The sequence below is a fragment of the Oncorhynchus clarkii genome, chromosome 6, assembly GCF_045791955.1.
Source record: "Oncorhynchus clarkii lewisi isolate Uvic-CL-2024 chromosome 6, UVic_Ocla_1.0, whole genome shotgun sequence".
Taxonomy (NCBI): domain Eukaryota; kingdom Metazoa; phylum Chordata; class Actinopteri; order Salmoniformes; family Salmonidae; genus Oncorhynchus; species Oncorhynchus clarkii.
The window spans coordinates 31,024,633-31,047,396 of record NC_092152.1 but is presented as its reverse complement, the minus strand read 5'-3'; the positions used below and the strand labels follow the sequence as shown (position 1 = coordinate 31,047,396).

Sequence of the window (22,764 nt, the reverse complement as noted above, 5' to 3'; positions counted from 1 at the left end):
AGCACCATGTGAATCCAATCTGAAATGAACATGAGCTGTGTATACAAGTCCTGTCTCCTTATGCCTTCCATATGTCTGCGGTGTTGTTGTTTTCCCTATCTCCATTATATGATGTGTATTCTCAGAGTGCACTAGAGTTTCTATCCAAAACGATGTTCTCTCTCCACATGCAGAATTCTTCCTGTCCGTTGCACGAAAGACAAATGTTACCATTGACGAGAATGTGTTTGATGTAACCTGAGCGTTATGAGAACGTGTTCGGTGGCGATAGGTCCGGGGGGGGGTAAGGTGTAGGTGTAAGGGAACGTAATGAACTCAGGAGGGGTGACAACACAGTAAAGACAGATTCAATGAGACTCAAGGGGAGATTGAATGACATTAACAGGGGGCTGCTACTTTTCTGCAGGGAGGGAAACAGTGTGAGGTTGGGGTTGGAGCGTGTGCAGCCCTGCATTGTTGTGTTTTGGGTTGTTTTTCTCTTAATCAGCGCACAGAAAGGACATGTTTCCTGTATAGAAGAACTAGGATTCCCTAACACACACACACACACACATACACATGCAAGAGCACACACACTTTGACTCACACATTGACACCGTAGCCCACAGCCGTATCAGGGCCCCATTACTCTGCAGGAAAAATAGAGCCTTGTTTGCCCTAACATCATGGGAACACACAGACTCTGGAGAGGCCACTTTGACTACCCAGCTGTGCTACTATACTGCTGACCAAGGGTCATGGTCCTTCAGGTGGGGTTGAGCTAGTGCAGAACCACCACGCAGTCAGTTACAAATTAAACAATATTATGCCAAGTTATTCATAGTTGATAATACAATAATTGTAAAAACCTCCAGAGCCTTATTCAAGGTCACAAGATAAGGAGATAGATTAATAGATGATGGTTATGTGTGCTTGCGCTTTGGGGATGGGGAAGTCAGGGGTCATGTTGAGCACAGCATTACCTCAGGAAAGTGCAAACAATGAGGTCAGATGTTGTGGTTGGGAGGTGAAGCACTTTGTTTGGGTTTGTGGATGGAACAGCCCAATCCAGCTGGGCCACAGGGACAAGTCACATCTCAGCTTTTCTTTCTCGACCTCTTTTCAACAAAAGGAGAAGTCGTTGTGGGAGGAAGAGAGAAACATTGGCTGGCTTGTCGGGACAGGTTATATATACACACACACACACACACACACACACACACACACACACACACACACACACACACACACACACACACGTGCACAACGGCTCACGCTCCCACACTCCGGCTCGTGCAGACGCAGGCAGAATGTAATTTATTGCGCAATAGTCCACTAATACGCTCCGGCTTTAATGGTGTTTATTTGAGCTTTCCCAAGTCTCCCTTTGAGCTCCCAGCACACGGCCATTAAGAGGCCTCCTCCTGTTAATTACAGCTGAACACCAGTCAGTCTCTCAGCCCCCCTCTCCTCTCCTCTCCTCTCCTCTCCTCTCCTCTCCTCTCCTCTCCTCTCCTCTCCTCTCCTCTCCTCTCCTCTCCTCTCCTGCTCCTGCTGATATTAGCCTGCCTCGCACAACCGCCAAGCACTGAAACTTAATACACCATGCAGCGCTTGCTGTCTCTCCCGCACTCTCCCTCCCTTTACATTCTCTACTATATATCGTATTGCTCTGTACCCATCACCTTTTTATAGGTTCACCAGCGTTCTCCTGCCACTGCTATGCATGCCAGGAAAGGCAACCCAGGGTGAAACCTCTTCATCAAGGAATCACCTCTGGTGCCCTTTGAAATGATGAAAATACTCAATAAAAAATCCATTGGTATAGCAAAAGAGATGAAAGGTTTCTCTGTTCACCAATGCTGGCCCAATGTTGATTCTTGTTTTTGTCGCTGACTTTTCACCTACCCTTTCCGTCATTGTCATGCCAATGCTGTCCCTCAGCATAACAGTGCGGTGTATCTCCTCTCCCCCCAGGACCCAAAGGTCTACCAGGTCTCCCAGGAGAGAGGGGTCTACTTGGGCTTCCTGGACCTCCAGGACCCCCTGGACCCCCAGCCACTACCAGTGCCCACATCCCAGAGCCAGACCAGGGTAAGGAGAGCACCACTAACACTCCATTCATCAGATTAACAGTAGTGTTATGGAACACCTCCCACTCAAATAATTTGTTTGTAATTATGATGTCATGTAGGCCAATGTGTCTGCCTTACAGTCCTAATTGCTCTTTGTCACCATCGCTCATGCTCATCTGGGTCAATTTTCCATTCAGTGGGTTTGAATGAAAATTCTAGTGCAGTTCATGAGTTTTCACACCCCGGAATTATGGACTTGGAGATGTCCCAGCGGTGAAAAACCAGATGCATAGTCGGCCTCTGTCAGACAACCACCCTCACCCCTCCCCTTCTCACAATAGGTGGTCTTTTTCTGTGCCAAACCAGAGGAAGTGACCTCAGTCCACACAGAATCAATTTGCCATGAGTCCAAAATAAGTGGATCTGCAGAGGCAGTAGTTTACTGAGAGGTGTGGGCTGAGGATGCCACCTTCCTTTGGTCTTTAAATAGGTCAGAAATACCTGTTGATGCTCTCACTTCCACTGAAATTCACCATGTTCCCCATGTCTTTTACATTACACAGTGTCACACCCTGACCTTAGAGATCCTGTTTATGTCTCTATTTTGGTTTGGTTAGGGTGTGATTTGGGGTGGGTATTCTATGTTCTATTATTTGTATTTCTATGTTTTGGCTGGGTAGGGTTCTCAATCAGGGACAGCTGTCTATCGTTGCCTCTGATTGAGAACCATACTTAGGTAGCCCTTTTTCCCACCTGTCTTTGTGGGAAGTTGACTTTGTTTATGGCACATAGCCTTTAGTTTCACGGTTTGTTTTGCAGTGTTTATTGTTTCGTTTGGCGTCTTTTCTAATAAATAGAATATGTACGCTCACAACGCTGCACCTTGGTCCTCTTCATTCAACGACCGTGAAAGAACTTCCCACCACAAACGGACCAAGCAGCATGGTAAGGAGGAGAAGCGTGTTCAAGAGGACTGGACATGGGAGGAGATCCTGGTGGGAAAGGATCCTGGACATGGGAGGAGATCCTGGTGGGAAAGGATCGCCTGCCGTGGGAGCAGCTGGAAGCAGAGAGGAAGGCGGAGGCAGCGAGAAAGAGGGCCCAGGATTACACAGGGTCACGGCTGGCACTAAAGACCAGGAGGCCACTCCAAAAAAAAATGTTTTGGGGGGGGGGCACACAAGGAGATTGCCTGAGTCAGGTTGGAGACCTGAGCCAACTCCTAGTGCATACCGTGGCGAGCGTCGTACTGGCCAGGCACCGTGTTATGCGGTGGAGCGCACGGTGTCTCCAGTAAGCGTTCTTAGCCCAGTGCGTTACATTCCAGCTCCCCGCCACTGCCGGGCTAGGGTGAGCATCCAGCCAGGACGGGTTGTGCCAGCCCTGCTCTCCAGACCTCCAGTGCGCCTCCTCGGCCCAGTATATCCTGCGCCGGCTCTGCGCACTGTGTCTCCGGTACGTCTGCACAGCCCAGTGTGTCCTGTGCCAGCGCCCCGCATTTGCAGGGTGAAGATAACCACCCAGCCAGGACGGGTTGTGCAGGCTCTAAGCTCAAGAACTCCAGTGTGCCTCCACGGCCCAGTGTATCCGGTGCCTCTGCCAAGGACAAGGCCTCCTGTATGTCTCCCCAGCCTGGTGAGTCCTGTGCCTGCTGCCAGAACCAGGCCTCCTGTATGTCTCCCCAGCCTGGTGAGCCCTGTGGTAGCTCCGCGTACCAGACTGCCCGTACGTCTCCTCACTCCAGTGATGATCCATGGCACGAAGCCTCCAGTGATGATCCATGGCAAGAAGCCTCCAGTGATGATCCATGGCACAAAGCCTCCAGTGATGATCCATGGCACAAAGCCTCCAGTGATGATCCATGGCAAGAAGCCTCCAGCGATGATGCATGGCAAGAAGCCTCCAGTGATGATCCATGGCAAGAAGCCTCCAGTGATGATCCATGGCAAGAAGCCTCCAGTGATGATCCATGGCAAGAAGCCTCCAGTGATGATCCATGGCAAGAAGCCTCCAGTGATGATCCATGGCAAGAAGCCTCCAGTGATGATCCATGGCACGAAGCCTCCAGTGAGTAGTCATGGCACAAAGCCTCCCACGACGGCCTCCAGTCCGGATCCCCCAGAGTCCGCACCTTTGGGGGGGGTTCTATTATTTGTATTTCTATGTTTTGGCCGGGTAGGGTTCTCAATCAGGGACAGCTGTCTATCGTTGTCTCTGATTGAGAACCATACTTAGGTAGCCCTTTTCTGTCTCTGTGGGAAGTTGACTTTGTTTATGGCACATAGCCTTTAACTTCACGGTTTGTTTTGCAGTGTTTATTGTTTCGTTTGCCGTCTTTTCTAATAAATACAATATGTACGCTCACAACGCTGCACCTTGGTCCTCTTCATTCAACGACCTTGACACAGTCATGTTGAACTTCTATTTGAGTTAGAAGAGAGAGATGGAGAAACAGAGAGGATGGCTGAGGGAATAAATGTAAGGATATTAGAAAGAGACAAATGTATGCAATGTGTTTTAACTCCCCAGGTCATGTCTACTTGCCAAAATGGCCTGAGAGGAAGGTGATTGAGTGCCGGTTGAGAGGGTCTGAGTCTGTGGAAGGGAAATATATACATATATAGAGATGGGAGAGAGAGAGCGACAGAAAGACAGAGGGAGGGGCGAAGACACAAACTGGGATAAGAACCTGTCCATCACTGATGTCACTCAACCATTTCCAGATGTGGAGCTGAAACAGGGGTTCATACAACCTCCCGCAAGGTTGGAGCTCAGGCAATATGGGAAGGTATGAGAGCTGAATGGCTAAAATAGAGAGGAGGAAATGGGCTGCAGAGTGTCGGTTGTGTAGTTGAAAAGATGGATAATTCTAGCTGTAAGTAAATCAGGGTTGGCATTGAGAATTCTGAAACTAGGAGCCGTTTCTTTCAGATCAAAGTGAAAGCAGGGGTTCTGTGCTGAGCTTCCTTTGGAAAACACTGGCTTATTGGCTTCCCCGTATCGATCTGGAGGCTGGAATCTCCTGCAACAGAATGGGAATAAACCCTGCTATCTTCAGGTGGGACAGGTAGAGAGGAGAGGATGTGTGAACCTAGCCGTTTTAGAAGATCATAGACATTACAGATGTAGGACACTATTGTAAACCCAGGACATTGTGGGGTTGGAAAGTAGTGGGACATGAACTCCATGTCAGAGAAGGTGTTGAAGAACAGGAGCAGGAAATGAAGAGAACAATAAAGAATGTTTCAATAGAGACAGACAGGCAGACAGACCGAAGGACGGACTAGTGGGAGGCTCGGAAGAACAGACGAACAGACAGAAAAACAGGCAGACACCTCACCTCCGCAGCTATTTTTAGAAAGGGTTGTGTGGGACTGGAACAGAGTTTAGAGTCAGTGTGGCAGCTGGAGGATGTGTCTCGTTGATAGGCCTTCTCCTCCCTGCTCTCCTCTTCTGTGGCACTCCATCAACACTGTGCCCCCTGTCAGCCTGAGACAACTCTTGAAAACCACACACTTCCACATCACTGGGACATTTCCTACCTTTTTTCCTCTCTCTTTCCCACAGATGTAGAGCAGCTCAGAAGTGCTCTGTCAGCACAATGTCAATGGAGGTGACTCAAGTCATTCTTAAATAGTGAACCATGTGTACTTGTAGGACATGAATTCCACATACACATGAGTGCAAACAATGTGATAATCATGATATGATATTTAGCCATACATTTACCTATGTATGTAGAAGATGGGCCCGTGTGATGGTTCTGAAAGAAGCCTGGACATTTGTGTGAGAGCATTGCCCCCTGTAGGCACCTGTCAGTAATGCAGTTCAGTAAATGAAGTGCTCCATCAGTCCTCTTGCCATTGTCCTTTTTAACCACTCGCCTGTGTGCATGTCCTCTGTATTCCAGGTCAGGGCAAGCTGCTCCTCTCCAACACCTTCCCTGACCCACGAGGGGCTCCTGTCCAGGGCCCCCAAGGCCCTGATGGACCTGCTGGTCAGTATCTCCGTCTCTCTGTCTTGGTCCCCAGCCAGAAAACATGTTGGTTTCAATATCATGTCAGTGTAGTGATTCAATTGCATATTCATTTGGGTTCTCGTACCAGTTATGCCCCTGGACTAAATATAAGAATGAACAAAAGTCTCCGTTCTCTGTCAGATTCACTGAAACACATCTCTCCTGTCCCCAACTCTCCTCTTGAAATTCCTGATTTCCTCATTAGAGGAAGTTGGAGTTGCTTCCTGTCTCTTAAATGTTGTATTGATTTGTTGTTTGCCTGTCCCTCCTGCCTTAGTTTGCATCAACAGCGTTCAATGGAATTATGTGTCAAGATGAGCCTTTTCCATTCCCGTGTTTAAAGTGAGCCGTAAGAGGAGTGAGCTTGGGCCAGCTCCTATGATTGATCAGATTTTGGATAAGACATATCTAGCATCCCTTCTATCATGACCAACCAAGGCAGATTTAAGTGTGTTCAATATAACATTGTAACAAGCATGTCTGTATATGTAACGGTTTTCCCAGTCCAGTAATTCTTTACACGTCTACAGTGGAGGTAGGAATAGGAAGACACAGTTGTTAGTATTCATCTGAAAAATGACTTCTTATTATTTGTTTGACTTTTTAACCGTGGTTTATGTCATAGTCCAAATGCCTTTGCATAATCTGATTGTCTTATCTTGTTCCAGCTGTTCCAAAACACACACAACATGAAACCCTTTCCTATCCATTATCCATTATTCATCTTTTTTTCTCTCCTTTATTTTGTCTCTCCTTTCATTCTCAATTTGCCTTGTGTGTCTGATAATAACCTATCTTGGCCTATAAAGGCAACCTAACCTAAAAGCTGCTTATTACCTTAATGCTCACAGTCCTTATGTGTCCCATCATACAGGTCCCCCAGGCCCCAAAGGCCCCATGGGACCCCCTGGCCCAGCAGGACAGAACGTAGGTGTTTGCCTTAGCACTACATTAGGCAGTGTGTAATGGTGCAATATAAATAATAATCATCATATGAGTGAGATTAGATCCACTTACTGCACACTTCTACAAATGATGTGTCTTTCTCAACATTATCTCTGGTCTCTCTACAGGGGAAGTCGGGGGCCCCTGGGAGACACGGCCCAGTGGGGCCAAAAGGAGAACGTGGGGAGAGAGTGAGAACAATGCACAGGCCAGCCAGGGCCCAACCACACCTAATGTTTCCATTCTATTTTTTCCATCCCCTAGATAGAGAGACAAAACTCCTAACTTGCCTCTGGCTTCTTAGGGTCCTCTGGGATATCCAGGAGAGAGAGGATTCATAGGAGATCCGGTAAGACACCTACTTCCTGTATAGCTGTGGCCCTGATGAGTATGGCCTTCATAAAGATGCGTTAGTGTGAGGAAAACCTACACGTCACACCTGAATACAGCATGGTAAACTATACAAACCAGCATTCTCACAAACTCAGAGAATGGGTTTCTTCTGCTGCTTTTTCAAAGGCAGTACTGTCATGCAATTGAAGTGACATCACAGGTGTTCCATTACTCTTTACTTAATGTTTCTATTTAGGGAGTACCAGGAGCCAAGGGAGAACCAGGAGAGAAAGGCCTGCCGGTAAGACTAAAATATATGGGCTGTACACCACTGGGCTGCATAAGACCAGGAGGCAGGAGAGGAAACTGGGGCCCTTTCTCAATTAGTCTTTCTTTGATTCCTTGTGTCTTCTCTCCTTGCATCCACCAAAGCCATAGGAGGAGAATGTCCAAAGGGGAGGAACCTTGGGGTCTTCTCTTCCAATGGTGTTTGAGAAGGAAGCGAGGATATAGGATGCGAGAAATGTGGAAAAACGAATTGAGAAAGAGTCAATTTCCTCACAGTGTACTTAAATTGTATAAATACTGTTTACTGTATAGACAATTATTGTGTCCGTCTAATCACTGCTTTTCCTTTGCATCTTTCTCATGTTACAAGAACAATCTAAATGTAAGTGATCTAAATGATTTTTGACAGCAAGTCACCACTACCATCACCACGTTTACATGCTTATCTTAACGATTTCACTTTTTGATAAAGTTTACTGTTAGTATTGTTCTGCAAATGGTCCTGCATTTGTTTTGTTTTTGAAATACTTATTTACTTTATAGTATGTCCGTTTACTGCATGTGGGATTGTGGTTGCTGTTGTTTGTGTGTGTTCTGTTTCATGAGGATTTTATGATCATGTGGTTTTTTGGTCCTTGGGGTGTGCTGTAGAATGCTGCCCCTTGTTGAAAACACTGTCCTACTCCTGTCCGACCCTAAAGCTGTCTGACTCCCTCTGCAAGCTACTGTCTCCATGGCTACCTTTCACAGTCACATTCTGAGAATCTGACATTGGCATATACATACACACACGCCTACCTAACGCTCCTACCTCACACATGCTAAGTCATTTGCTGACTGAGGGAAAGATCATGGAATCTATAAGAATCTGTTGAGTGGCATGTAATATATAATTGTATTGAGGATCAATATCTGATCATGCCATGCTTTTACAAACCCTTCTACAAATGATATACATTTTGCAAAGGATGACATGTTCATATGTTAATTTAACTAGTGTACAACACATATTGTGTATACATCGTATAAATGTTATTATAAACTGGGTGGTTCGAGCCCTGAATGCTGATTGGCTGACAACCGTGGTATATCAGACCGTATATCACAGGTATGACAAAATTTTTTACTGCTCTAATTACGTTGGTAACCAGTTTCTAAAAGCAATAAGGCACCTCGGGGGTTTGTGATATGTGGCCAATATACCCCGGCTAAGGGCTGTATCCAGGCACTCCGTGTTGCGTCGTGCATAAGAACAGCCCTTAGCCGGGGTATATTGGCCGTATACCACACCCCCTCGGGCCTTTTTGCTTAAGCATGTGTCGAATGTATATGCCAAATCACTCCATTTAGAGTTGTGGTGATGGGTTAGTGCTGGGTGTGTGGGGTAGGGTGTTTGGATTGGGGTTGGAAATGTGAGTGGATACAGCTATCCTCCAGTGTCCCACAACGCATGGCTGCATGCTCCCATCCTTATTTACTGCACTGTTTGCCATTTCTCTTTTTGCTTGCCAAACTCATATGTAAACTCTGTGTTTAACTTAGTGTAATAACAAAAAAATGCAGCAATAACACAGGAACCAGGCAAGATTACTCTAAAATGTATCGCAAACCCAAAATATATTTCTTATCTCCTCGACGGCCTCACTACAGCCCCATTATCTGTTCTGCTCCCATCTGCTCCTCATCAATCAACCATGACATAGAGGAGCTTGTTATTGTGGAGCCATACAACCTGGAAAAACACAAGTACACTGGACATTAGACATTGTTATGATTTATAGATATACAGTACTGTAGCTTAAGGAAATCTTGCCTTTTGTTCCGTAGAGATTTGTCCGCTACTCGTTAATCAGTTTATTTCTTTACCCAAGAGAAAAGTACTCAGGCATCCACGTTAACACAATCGTGTGCATGCGTTCTTTATCAACTGTCACTGACATGATTGCTTGTGTCTGTGTTATCTTTGTGTTTTTATTTTCTATGTTTCATATTATTTCTTAGGGGATTATTCATAAAGCCAGTAGGTCTTTCTTGAAAAGTAGATATTGATCTGTTTCTCATTTTAAACAGAAACTTTAAAAAAGACTAAAGACTTACTGGCTTTATCTGGTGAGCATATTTTAACACAGTGAGAGATGGATTGGCAGCTATTATGACCACAGCTGTATTAACAGTCATGTAGATACAATATACTGAGACTTCAGACTAAGACTTTACAAATGTTTTTAGAAAATCACTTTTTTTGTCATGCAACCCCTCTAAAATACTTGCCTGGTTGAATAGCTGCTCATCTTGATCAAGTCCAGAGGGAATGTGGATGGCATGGTCAAACCTGAAGCCTTGGACAGTCTACTCCACTTTTGTTATGTCAACAACATAGGAATATGTTGTGATGTGCATGCTGTTTTTACCCAGCATGGCAAAGACTGGCCTGGTATGGCAGCATGGCCAGAGAACGAGGGAGATGGAGGGATGAGGTAAAGGGATGCGGGCTGGGTGCGTGGACTGGTTTTAACCTGCTAACTGCTGTAATGGATTGACAGAGAGAAAATGACTTGCACCTTGGCGGGCAATTTGTTTGGCTTGTGCTCCTTACCTTGACGGCTGTATCTATCTTCACAGGGGGACGGGATACATCAGATCAGAGAAGCGCTGAAGATCTTAGCCGAGAGGGTTTTAATCCTCGAGACTATGATTGGTATTCATGGTGAGTAGGAGGCGTGGTCAGCTTGAGGCAGCAGGGTCAGCTTGAGGCAGCAGGGTCAGCTTGAGGCAGCAGGGTCAGCTTTAGGCAGGGGTCAGATGAGGCTGGATCTCACCCCACCCTCCACCACTCGTGGGACGTGGGACATGGGGTATGGACAGAGGTAGAACAGCCCCAGGACCAGGCCTGGTGTGTCCACTCTCCACCCCTCACCCAGTCCCCTTGTCACTGTTCTCCGATAGGACATTAGTTTGAAGATGTTCCAAGACTTGCAGGCAGACCTGGAGCTTCTGGCTCGCAGGGTGACACTGCTGGAGGCTATCATCTGGCCAGGTAACGCTGGTAACCATCCTCACCCCTCATTCAGGCTAGATTACACTATCTACTGCATTTGGCATGCAGGGATCATACTTAAAATACTATTTTATGTATTTTTTTTGCTTTAAAAGTTGTTGCTCTATGTGGACTCACATTAGTAGACATCTACCAGTAAATGTTGATTTCTTCACTAAATAAATGCATGTAACTCAAATGACTTTCATCTCTAGACATATGATAATGATGGATATCTCATCAGCCTCCTATGGCAACATCATATAAATGCTTTATGATATTTAATAATGTGCTCTATTAACTAAGTATTTGATATGTATGTCTCATATATGTATGCATAGGGTAGCATGGCCCCAACTCATTGTTTCTTCAACAGAGCCTGATCTAGGGTCTGGAGATGGTTCGTTCGGCACTGCGTCCCAAGGCGGTTTCTACAGGAATAAGCGGGCAGGCGCCCTACCCTATTGGCTTGTCTCCCCTCTGTCCTCAGACACCAAGGTTCAGGGGAAGTAGCATCCCTCCTGCATCTCTGAGGATCACGGGGTCTAACCACCCCTCCCTTAGGTCTTTCTGGCACTCTACTGATCCAGACCTTATCTGATACCCTCTGTCGGCTGTACCATCAGATGAAAGGTGGGGGACACCTCAGGGAAGCCCCACTGGTGCTCCGGAGTCTTCCCACCTCCATTGGGAACCAGTACCACCCCCCTCTACCCCAACACACACCTCCCCATAGACCCATGGCTCCCCCTGTGTCCCGTCCCTGTGTCTACAGCTAGGAAATATTTCAGCCTCGGAAAACATGCAAAGATAAAAGGAAACCCAATATTGAAGGAAAATACCACCCCAAAACTATATTTTGGTTTTTGTTTCATTTGTGCATTGTTGACATAGTCCCAAATGTTTTGCTTGTCAGCAATAAAGTTTTCAAGATATGTAACTTTCAAAATACAGAAATCATCCCTGTATGATGCATTTAAGCATCGTATGATAATTTTTGCGGGGAGTTTTCCTTGAAATGTTTAATGGTGCTCATTCAACTGAAACAATTCTGGACTATAAGGGTCATTGCAGTATAGTAAAAATGAGGGTCAATTAAAGGAGAAATCAAGTGTGAAAGAAAAGAGACTGGCTCTGAGAATTTGTTTGGACTTTAACAATGTCGGGAATCTCAGAGGTTTACTTATTTAAATATATTTAACATGTACAGACTACAAGACACACATGTACACAAACAAACCTCTTCCCTTTATATTCCTTTTGGTTCTATAATATTGGTTTAATCCTTGTTATGAAGTGCACTATAAAGATGAAGAATTACACCCCGTTCCCTTTGAGGTGTCAGTTAGCATGTTATGAAAAGTCAAGCATATCTGTGTGTGTGTCTTGGTGTCTGATATCCCCCCATTTAAATCAAACACACAACGGATGTAATTTTATTTATTTTATTCACATTCTAGTTGTATGTTGTTGCACATCAAATCAGTTCTGCGCTACCCTTTTCTGCACTTTCTACATTTTTAGACAGTATTTTCTCAACAACGGTGCCGAAATACAAAACTCATATCCTTATAGCAAAGTATATTCTACAAAGTTCTGATTTGTGATCAAATTCCTGCATTTCTTTCGAACCCCAAGCTGCAGCTCGTGCATAAACTGTCAGTAGTAAGACACCTCACATTTATTTTAAAGCCACAAGCTAAAGCAATGTCATCTCTAAGAAACCCTTTCTCCTACAGCAACTTCAGTCCTAAGCACACAGTAGGAGTAGAGGACTTGTTGATGGAACTTGAATACATTTTTTTGCGTGACTTTGTACCACTATTTCATTCTTTAGATTTGACATTTTAGTAATTTAGCAGACGGTCTTATCCACAGCGACTTTCAGTAGTGAGTGCATACATTTTTCATACTTTTTTTAGTATACTTCGACTGATTTATCTGTCACGGTAAAGAAAAGGGTTTCTTTGATCAAATGTGTTTCTTTATCTTATAAAAAAATATCAATAGCAGTTTCTTGTTTTGTATGTAACGTCATATGTATTTTCCATTAAGGGGCCTATTTCAAATTGCTTGCTAATGTGTTATTGTGCAAAAAAATCTTGTAGATGCTTGGTATAATAAATAATTGTTTTGTGTTTTTTAACAGGCTCATTGTCCTCATTCTTTTCATAATTACATTTATTTGAGTACTCTTGTCTTTTCCTTTTACCTCCCAGGGTACATTTTAGCACAAGTTCAGCTCAGTAAAACCCAAGCAAATAACAATATCATGATACTAAATCATACCTTCTGTTCCAAGCTCCTGCTAGTTGGCCACTCTGTGTTGATCTGACAAGCCTCAGGTATTCCTTGGTGGCAGGGGGCTCTTTTCTTTGGATGTCGTCACAGCCTCCTCCCCAACTCTGTCATCAATGAGCAGGGAGATGGCGCCATCTAACTGTCTAGTGGCAGCCAGCGCCACCACAGCTTTATGTGTAGGAAACTCTTCTCCAGTTGCTGAAGCCTTAAAAAAAAGATGTCAATAATGTTTTTGCTCAATATAATTATTTTATTTGATGACTCAGGCATGTTTGATCACAGCTTGCTTTTGGGTGGAATCAGCTAAGCATTATATGATAAATTACTCCATAAAATAGAATACATATAGGCTACAACAAATATGCTCTTCTTTACTAGTAAATACCCTAGTAAACCTGACTGACTTCAGAGAGGACACTAGGACATTGACACTTCCACTTTGACCCCTGGTTCCTCTAGGACATCCTGTAAGGAGGTCAGTACCCCCGCCCTCAGCATCTGCTCTTCCAATAACTGGGCCTCTGACACTGCTTCAGACCCATTCATCAGCCATTGAGGAACAGACGCTGGCCAAGGCTGTGGGTTCATGGGTGAAAGGTTAGAGGGAGCCAGCCGCCTGAGGGAACGACCCAAATCTGTAATAAACAACAAAGTCTCATGTGACAATACTCACTCATGCAACCAACTCTGCCATTCCAAGGCTAGGTAGTAGTAGTAAGTCAGACTTGAACAAGCTACTGTTGTTCTCACCTCTGTGCCTGGAGTAGTAATGAACATCGGCCCAAGCAGGGTGGAAGTTGAAAATCCCAATATCCTTTATTTTCTGCAACACTCCAATAAAGGATGGACAATCGTTAAACAAAGGTAAGGTATATAATCACAGAATGTAAAAGATAAGCTGTACATTTCGATGAAACATGGTGAAGCCCCAAAATTGCCCTCGCTGGAAGCCTGTGTTTCAGACATAAGAAAGTGGATGGCTGCAAATGTTCTACTTTTAAACTCGGACAAAATAGAGATGCTTGTTCTAGGTCCCAAGAAACAAAGAGATCTCCTGTTGAATCCGACAATTAATCTTGATGGTTGTACAGTCGTCTCAAATAAAACTGTGAAGGACCTTGACGTTACTCTGGACCCTGATCTCTCTTTTGACGAACATATCAAGACTGTTTCAAGGACAGCTTTTTTTCCATCTACGTAACATTGCAAAAATCAGAAACTTTCTGTCCAAAAATGATGCAGAAAAATCAATCTATGCTTTTGTCTCTTCTAGGTTAGACTACTGCAATGCTCTACTTTCTGGGTTCCCTGATAAAGCACTAAATAAATTTTAGTTAGTACTAAACACGGCTGCTAGAATCTTGACTAGAACCAAAAAAATGGATCATATTACTCCAGTGCTAGCCTCTCTACATTGGCTTCCTGTTAAGGTAAGGGCTGAATTCAAGGTTTTACTGCTAACCTACAAAGCATTACATGGGCTTGCTCTTGCCTATCTTTCCGATTTGGTCCTGCCGTACATAACTACACGTACACTACGGTCACAAAACGCAGGCCTCCTAACTGTCCCTAGAATTTCTAAGCAAACAGCTGGAGGCAGGGCTTTCTCCTATAGAGCTCCATTTTTATGGAATAGTCTGCTTACCCATGTGAGAGACGCAAACTCGATCTCAACTTTCAAGTCTTTATTGAAGACTCATCTCTTCAGTAGGTCCTATGATTGAGTGTAGTCTGGCCCAGGAGTGTGAAGGTGAACGGAAAGGCACTGGAGCAACGAACCGCCCTTGCTGTCTCTGCCTGGCCGGTTCCCCTCTCTCCACTGGGATTCTCTGTCTCTAACCCTATTACAGGGGCTGAGTCACTGGCTTACTGGTGCTCTTCCATGCCGTACCTAGGAGGGATGCGTCACTTGAGTGGGTTGAGTCACTGACGTGATCTTCCTGTCTGGGTTAGCGCCCCCACCTTGGGTTGTGCTGTGGCGGAGATCTGTGTGGGCTATACTCGGCCTTGTCTCAGGATGGTAAGTTGGTGGTTGAAGATATCCCTCTAGTGGTGTGGGGGCTGTGCTTTGGCAAAGTGGGTGGGGTTATATCCTGCCTGTTTGGCCCTGTCCGGGGGTATTGTCGGACGGGGCCACAGTGTCTCCCGACCCCTCCTGTCTCAGCCTCCAGTATTTATGCTGCAGTAGTTTATGTGTCGGGGGGCTAGGGTCAGTTTGTTATATCTGGAGTATTTCTCCTGTCTTATCTGGTGTCCTGTTTGAATTTAAGTATGCTCTCTCTAGGTCTTTCTTTCTCTCTCTCGGAGGACCTGAGCCCTAGGACCATGCCTCAGGACTACCTGGCCTGATGACTCCTTGCTGTCCCCAGTCCACCTGGCCGTGTTGCTGCTCCAGTTTCAACTGTTCTGCCTGCGGCTATGGAACCCTGACCGTTCACCGGACGTGCTACCTGTCCCAGACCTGCTGTTTTCAACTCTCTAGAGACAGCAGGAGCGGTAGAGATACTCTGAATGATCGGTTATGAAAAGCCAACTGACATTTACTCCTGAGGTGCTGACCTGTTGTACCCTCAACAACCACTGTGATTATTATTATTTGACCCTGCTGGTCATCTATGAACAATTGAACATCTTGGCCATGTTCTGTTATAATCTCCACCCGGCACAGCCAGAAGAGGACTGGACACCCCTCATAGCCTGGTTCCTCTCTAGGTTTCTTCCGAGGTTCTGGCCTTTCTAGGGAGTTTTTCCTAGCCACCGTGCTTCTACATCTGCATTGCTTGCTGTTTTGGGGTTTTAGGCTGGGTTTCTGTACAGCACTTGGAAATATCAGCTGATGTAAGAAGGGCTTTATAAATCAATTTGATTTGACTTGATTTGATAAGACAGAGACAATAGGTACAAAACATTTTTCCAATCATTTGTTGTATTTTATGACAGAGAACGATACAATTGTATCCTATCAGTATGGCACAGAAGTGGAGCAGTCCAGGTCCCTGGGAAGCAACACCAGATTTAGGAGTAAGAGCAGCCAGGGCAGGAACCCAACAGGTACACATCTGAGCAGCTTCCTCTGGGTCACCTTACCAAACTGGGCTGCTCTTTCTCTCTCTCTCTCTCTCTCTCTCTCTTTCTCTCTCTCTCTCTCTCTCTCTCTCTCTCTCTCAATTAAATTCAAGGGGCTTTATTGGCATGGGAAATATATGTTAACATTGCCAAAGCAAGTGAAGTAGATAATATACAAAAGTGAAATAAACAATAAAAATGAACAGTAAACATTATACTCACAGAAGTTCCAAAAGAATAAACACATCACAAATGGTCATATTATGAATATATACAGTGTTGTAACAATGTGCAAATGGTTAAAGTACAAAAGGGAAAATAAATAAACATAAATTTGGGTTGTATTTACAATGGTATTTGTTCTTCACTGGTTGACCTTTTCTTGTGGCAACAGGTCACAAATATTGCTGCTGTGATGGCACACTGTGGTCTTTCACCCAGTAGACATGGGAGTTTGCCAAAATCTGGTTTGTTTTCAAATTTTTTGTGGATTTGTGTAATCTGAGGGAAATATGTGTCTCTAATATAGTCATACATTTGGCAGGAGGTTAGGAAGTGCAGCTCAGTTTCCACCTCATTTTGAGGGAAGTGTGCACATAGCCTGTCTTCTCTTGAGAGCCAGGTCTGCCTAAGGTGGCCTTTCTCAATAGCAAGGCTATGCTCACTGAGTCTGTACATAATCAAAGCTTTCCTTAAGTTTGGGTCAGTCAAAATGGTCAGGTATTCTGCCATTGTGTACTCTCTGTTTAAGGCCAAATAGCATTCTAGTTTGCTCTGTTTTTTTGTTAATTCTTTCCAATGTGTCAAGTAATTATCTTTTTGTTTTCTCGTGATTTGGTTGGGTCTAATTTTGTTGCTGTCCTGGGGCTCTGTGGGGTCTGTTTGTGTTTGTGAACAGAGCCCCAGGACCAGCTTGCTTAGGGGACTCTTCTCCATGTTATTCTCTCTGTAGGTGATGGCTTTGTCATGGAAGGTTTAGGAATTGCTTTATTTTAGTCAAATTTAACAGCTCTTTTCTGGATTTTGATAATTAGCCTAATTCTGCTCTGCATGCATTATTTGGTGTTTTACACAGTATACTGAGGATATTTTTACAGAATTCTGCATGTAGAGTCTCAATTTGGTGTTTGTCCAACCTCACAACCATAAAGGGCAATGGCTTCTATAACTGATTCACGTATTTTTAGACAGATCCTAATTGGTATGTCGAATTTTATGTTCCTTTTGTTGGCATAGAATGCCCTTCTTGCCTTGTCTCAGATCGTTCGCAGCTTTGTGGAAGTTACCTGTGGCTCTGATGTATAGTTTTTTGTGTGCCCTAGGGCAACGGTGTCTACATGGAATTTGTATTTGTGGTCCTGGCGACTGGACCTATTTTGGAACACCATTATTTTGGTCTTACTGAAATTTACTGTCAGGACCCAGGTCTAGGATAATTTGTGCAGAAGATCGAGGTGCTGCTGTAGGCCCTCCTTGGTTGGTGACAGAAGCACCAGACCATCAGCAAACAGTAGACATTTGACTTCAGATTCTAGTAGGGTGAGGCCGGGTGCTGCAGACTGTTCTAGTGCCCTCGCCAATTCGTTGATATATATGTTGAAGAGGGTGGGGCTTAAGCTGCATCCCTGTCTCACCCCACGGCCCTGTGGGAAGAAATGTGTGTGTTTTTGCCTATTTTAACCGCACTTAACCGCACACTTTTTGTTTGTGTACATGGATTTTAGAATGTTGTATGTTTTTCCCCCAACACCACTTTACATCAATTTGTATAGCAGACCCTCATGTCAAATTGAGTTTAAGGCTTATTTGAAATCAATAAAGCATGAGAAGACTTTGCCTTTCTTTTGGTTTGTTTATTTGTTTGTCAATTGGGGTGTGCAGGGTGAATACGTGGTCTGTCGTACAATAATTTTGTAAAAAGCCAATTTGACATTTGCTCAGTACATTGTTTTCACTGAGAAAATGTACAAGTCTGCTGTTAATGATAATGCAGAGGATTTTCCCATGGTTACTGTTGACGCATATCCCGCGGTAGTTATTGGGGTCAAATTTGTCGCCACTTTAGTGGATTGGGTTGATCAGTCCTTGGTTCCAAATATTGGGGAAGATGCCAGAGCTAAGGATGATGATAAAGAGTTTTAGTATAGCCAATTGGAATTTGTTGTCTGTATATTTTAGCATTTCATTGAGGATACCATCAACACCACAGGCCTTTTTAGGTTGGAGAGTTTTTATTTTGTCCTGTAGTTCATTCAAGGTAATTGGAGAATCCAGTAGGTTCTGGTAGTCTTTAATAGTTCATTCTAAGATTTGTTTTTGATCATGTATATGTTTTTGCTGTTTGTTCTTTGTTATAGAGCCAAAAGGATTGGAGAAGTGGTTTACCCATACATCTCCATTTTGGATAGATAATTATTTGTGTTGTTGTTTGTTTAGTGTTTTCCAATTTCCCAGAAGTGGATAGAGTCTATGGATTCTTCAATTACATTGAGCTGATTTCTGACGTGCTGTTCCTTCTTTTTCCAGTGTATTTCTGTATTGTTTTAGTGATTCACCATAGTGAAGGCGTAGACTCAGGTTTTCTGGGTCTCTATGTTTTTGGTTGGACAGGTTTCTCAATTTCTTTCTTAGGTTTTTGCATTCTTCCTCAACCCATTTGTCATTATTGTTCATTTTCTTCAGTTTTCTGTTTGAAATTGTTAGATTTGATAGGGAAGCTGAAAGGTCAAATATACTGTTAAGATTTTCTACTGCCAAGTTTACACCTTCACTATTACAGTGAAACATTTTGTCCAGAAAGTTGTCTAAAAGGAATTGAATTTGTTGTTGCCTAATTGTTTTTGGTAGATTTCCACACTGCATTCCTTCCATCTATAGCATTTCTTAATATTACTCACTTCCTTTGGTTTTGTTGCCTCATTATTGAGTATTGCTCTGTTCAAGAAGACTGTGATTTTGCAGTGATCTGAGAGGGGTGTCAGTGGGCTGACTGTGAACACTCTGAGAGTCTCTGGGTTGAGGTCAGTGATAAAGTAGTCTACCGTACTACTGCCAAGAGATGAGCTATAGGTGTACCTACCATAGGAGTCCCCTCGAAGCCTACCATTGACTATGTACATACCCAGCGTGCGACAGAGCTGCAGGAGTTGTGACCTGTTTTTGTTGGTTATGTTGTCATAGTTGTGCCTAGGGGGGCATATGGGGGAGGGAATTCTGTCACCTCCAGGCAGATGTTTGTTCCTCTGTGTGCTGAGGGTGTCAGGTTCTTGTCCGGTCCTGGCATTTAGGTCACCACAGACTAGTACATGTCCCTGGGCCTAGAAATGATTGATTTCCCCCTCCAGGATGGAGATGCTGTCTTCATTAAAGTATGGGGATTCTAGTGGGGGGATATAGGTAGCACACAGGAGGACATTTTTCTCAGTTAAGATCATTTCCTTTTGAATTTCTAGCCAAATATAAAATGTTCCTGTTTTGATTCATTTCATGAAGTGAGTTAGGTCTGGTCTATACCAAATTAGCATACCCCCTGAGTCCCTTCCCTGTTTCACACCTGGTAGTTTGGTGGATGGGACTACCAGCTCTCTGTAACCTAGAGGGCAACCAGTGGGTCCGTCTCTACACCATGTTTCTTGTAGGATGACAATGTCTGTATTTCTTTGATGAAGTCCAGGTTCCTGCTCTTTAGGCCAAAGGCAGATGACCTCAGGCCTTGGATATTCCAGGATGAGATAGTGAAGGCTTTGTGTTCCATAAAGTGTCCAATGTTGTTGGTCGTGTGGTTTGGCCTCAGGCCAATAAATGTGAACAGAGCCTGCTGGGCTAGTGCAAGAGAGGGGGTTGGGCCTGTTTGCCTGCTCACGGCCTGGGCGTACGTGTGACTTCCATGTTGAGGCCCTCTTTGCGGGGGTGGGGTGCATGGGATGGGAAGGAGGGGCATAGTATCTCTTCTTGCACATTCATCTTCTGCACATCTACCATTCCAGTGTTTAATTGCTATATTGTAATTACTTTGCCACCATGGCCTATTTATTGCCTTAACTTCCTTATCTTACCTCATTTGTACTCACTGTATATATAGACGTTTAGTTTTTTTGTTCTACTGTATTATTGACTATGTTTTGTTTATTCCATGTGTAACTCTGTGTTATTGTATGTGTCAAATTGCTATGCTTTATCTTGGCCAGGTCGCAGTTGCAAATGAGAACTTGTTCTCAATAGCCTACCTGGTTAAATAAAGGTGAAATAAAAAAATAAAAATAGGTCTGATCTGAGGGGGCCTAAATGGGGTGTGGGCATGGTTGACTTGGAGGGGTGTTGATTGGTTGGGGTGGGGTGTTGATGTGGCTGGTGGTGTTGGGGTCTGGATGTAGGTCCTCTCGGCATGAGTCCTCTATGCGCAGGTCTGGGAGAGTGTCTTGCTGGTCTGGGTGTCTATTGATCTTTTGCTCCTGTGTGAAGTGTTGGGGCTGAGTTTGAGAGCGATGTCCTTTAGGGACTGGGCAAAGGTGGGAACTGCTGCCTTGAATAGGTGGACCTGGTCATGAAGGCTGTTCAAATCCAGGGTGGAGCTGTGGGCCAGGTAAATATTTGGTTTTGAGGCACAGTCATGGGAAATACTTGCGTTTACCCGCTGTATGGTATCAGGGTGGAAGTCTTTTCTTGGTGGCAGGGTGGATATAACCACTTGTGCATTAGGGAAAGAAGGAAGAAGCTTTATCAATCACTCCCTTGAGTGTTGTGGCCACCATTTCCTGCTGTGTTCTCAGGTCGTTTGTGCCTGTGTGTATTATTATGTGGCTAGGTGAGGCTAGGTGAACCTAGTTGGTCCTCAGACAGAAGGTCTAGGGCGCGCTGGGTGCTTGGACACCAGAGTTTAGACTCACTGTCTTTGGGAAAAAGTTATTTTTCTTGTATATATTTCCCGTTTGAGCCCATAAGAAGTACAATCTGTGTCTTTGTATGTCCTCAGTGGGTGTGTGGAGGTTGTCAGGAGGGCTATCAGGGTGGTTGACAAGGGGGTTGCTGGGCTTGGGATTGTTAATTTGTCTGTCCCGCTGTGACATCGACGTGGTCAGAGTCTGGGGTGGACTGTTCTGCCGTGGTGTTGAGATTTTTGTCTGGAGCTGAGGTAGTCTTCTCTGCGGGGGTGGCCACCACTCTAGTGGGTTGTTCTCTGTCACACGCCATCCCCCTCACCCTCTCCTCCAGCAGTCTGGTCTTCTCCTCTAGTACTCTGTTCTTCTCCTGCCCTTGCTTTTTCTCCTGTTGATGTTGTCTCACCACAGTCCAGAGTGCAGATATGTCTCTCTCCACCTCTAGCTCTCCGGGTCTGGTTAAGGGGGTGTTATTGTGCTGGACTGTTGTCTGGGTCTGTGCTGGCTGGAGTGTAATCACCTGCTGTTCCAGCTCCACCTGCCTTACCTCCAGCTGGATGAATTTATCCTTTATTTCAATGAGGGAGTAGTACTCTGTGCTGGGAGGTTTACTTTCCGCTTGGGTTTGCTCGTCTGTGGGGTTATATAATGAGGAGGTCTGGTCTGACCCGCTCGGGGTGGGATTATCTTTCTCAAGGGAGAGCTTCTCCTGCTGAGCTAATTCTTTGATTAGGTGAAAGTTCAGCTGAAACTGTTTGGGCTTGCCCTGTACCAATACTGTTCCAGGGGATGGTCTGTGTGGAAGATGAAGTTGCTGATGTTTCCATTTTTATAATAGTCAGCAAAAAGTGTCTCTTTATTTTCCATAAGGAGCTTCATTTTGTGCTCTTTTCCTGTCTTATCATTCTTTACATACACATGGTACTGTATTTTAATTACCTCTGATCAGCGGGAGGCAGGTTCTAAGGCCTCTCCATTTGGTTGGAGTAGACTGTGTGACTCTCCTGCCATTGTTGGGCTAAAAGGCTTTGACACCTCTCACTTGACACGTCAGTGCTAATTGAAGCTATATCAAGCTTGGTAGCCTTAACTTAGTGTTCAGTCCTTATAAAGTAATGTAATGCATTTTTATTCTTGGCTTTTGGAAATAAAATATAGCTTCAGACTAAACATTACTCACTCAGTTTCAGGTTGGATGGTGTATCTGGTTTCTGTTGTTTTCCAGAGCATTTTCCAGAGTATAGCGTTGGAATAGTAATCTTTGGTAGTTGTAAGCCTTACACGTGATTCCGTAATTCTGTCCAAAATCAGGTTGTAGTTTTTGAGTTTTGATTTGGAGTGGTCATGTTGTAGAGGATAGCATCCTGTATATGTCCCTGACAAAAAATCAAAGTTTATCTAACTGTAAATCTATCTTTATTTAAGAACATGCTGAAAAATGCAGGACATAATCTGCTCATGATCTCTCCTCTCTCTTTCTCTTCTCTCAGAGAACCTGAGCCCTAGGACCATGCATCAGGACTACCTGGCCTGATGACTCCTTGTTGTCCTCAGTCCACCTGGTCGTACTACTGCTCGCTCCAGTTTCAACTGTTCTGCCTGCGGCTATGGAACCCTGACCTGTTCACCGGATGTGCTACCTTGTTCCAGACCTGCTGTTTTTCGACACTCTCGCTCTCTCGACCGCACCTGCTATCTCTAACTCTGAATGATCGGCTATGAAAAGCCAACTGACATTTACTCCTGAGGTGCTGACCTGTTGTACCCTCTACAACTACTTTGATTATTATTATTTGACCCTGCTGGTCATCTAGGAACGTTTGAACATCTTGGCCATGTACTGTT

The 22,764-nt window shown here is 44.5% G+C and overlaps 1 protein-coding gene and 1 pseudogene across 1 annotated transcript in view; one reads left to right on the top strand and one right to left on the bottom strand.

The window, feature by feature from the left end:
* The window catches only part of LOC139410965 (EMI domain-containing protein 1-like), a 63,191-nt gene extending 50,463 nt beyond the window's left edge, over window positions 1–12,728 (top strand). The window contains exons 9-16 of the mRNA XM_071156706.1: window positions 1,957–2,073; window positions 5,965–6,051; window positions 6,947–6,999; window positions 7,146–7,208; window positions 7,322–7,366; window positions 7,607–7,651; window positions 10,261–10,345; window positions 11,052–12,728. Of these exons, the coding sequence (XP_071012807.1) occupies window positions 1,957–2,073; window positions 5,965–6,051; window positions 6,947–6,999; window positions 7,146–7,208; window positions 7,322–7,366; window positions 7,607–7,651; window positions 10,261–10,345; window positions 11,052–11,188 (632 nt within the window). The 3' untranslated portion in view covers window positions 11,189–12,728. The remainder of the gene's footprint in view (window positions 1–1,956; window positions 2,074–5,964; window positions 6,052–6,946; window positions 7,000–7,145; window positions 7,209–7,321; window positions 7,367–7,606; window positions 7,652–10,260; window positions 10,346–11,051) is intronic.
* A 288-nt stretch (window positions 12,729–13,016) lies between these two features.
* LOC139412350 (rhomboid domain-containing protein 3-like) lies at window positions 13,017–20,005 on the bottom strand (annotated as a pseudogene).
* Between the last annotated feature and the right edge of the window lie 2,759 nt (window positions 20,006–22,764).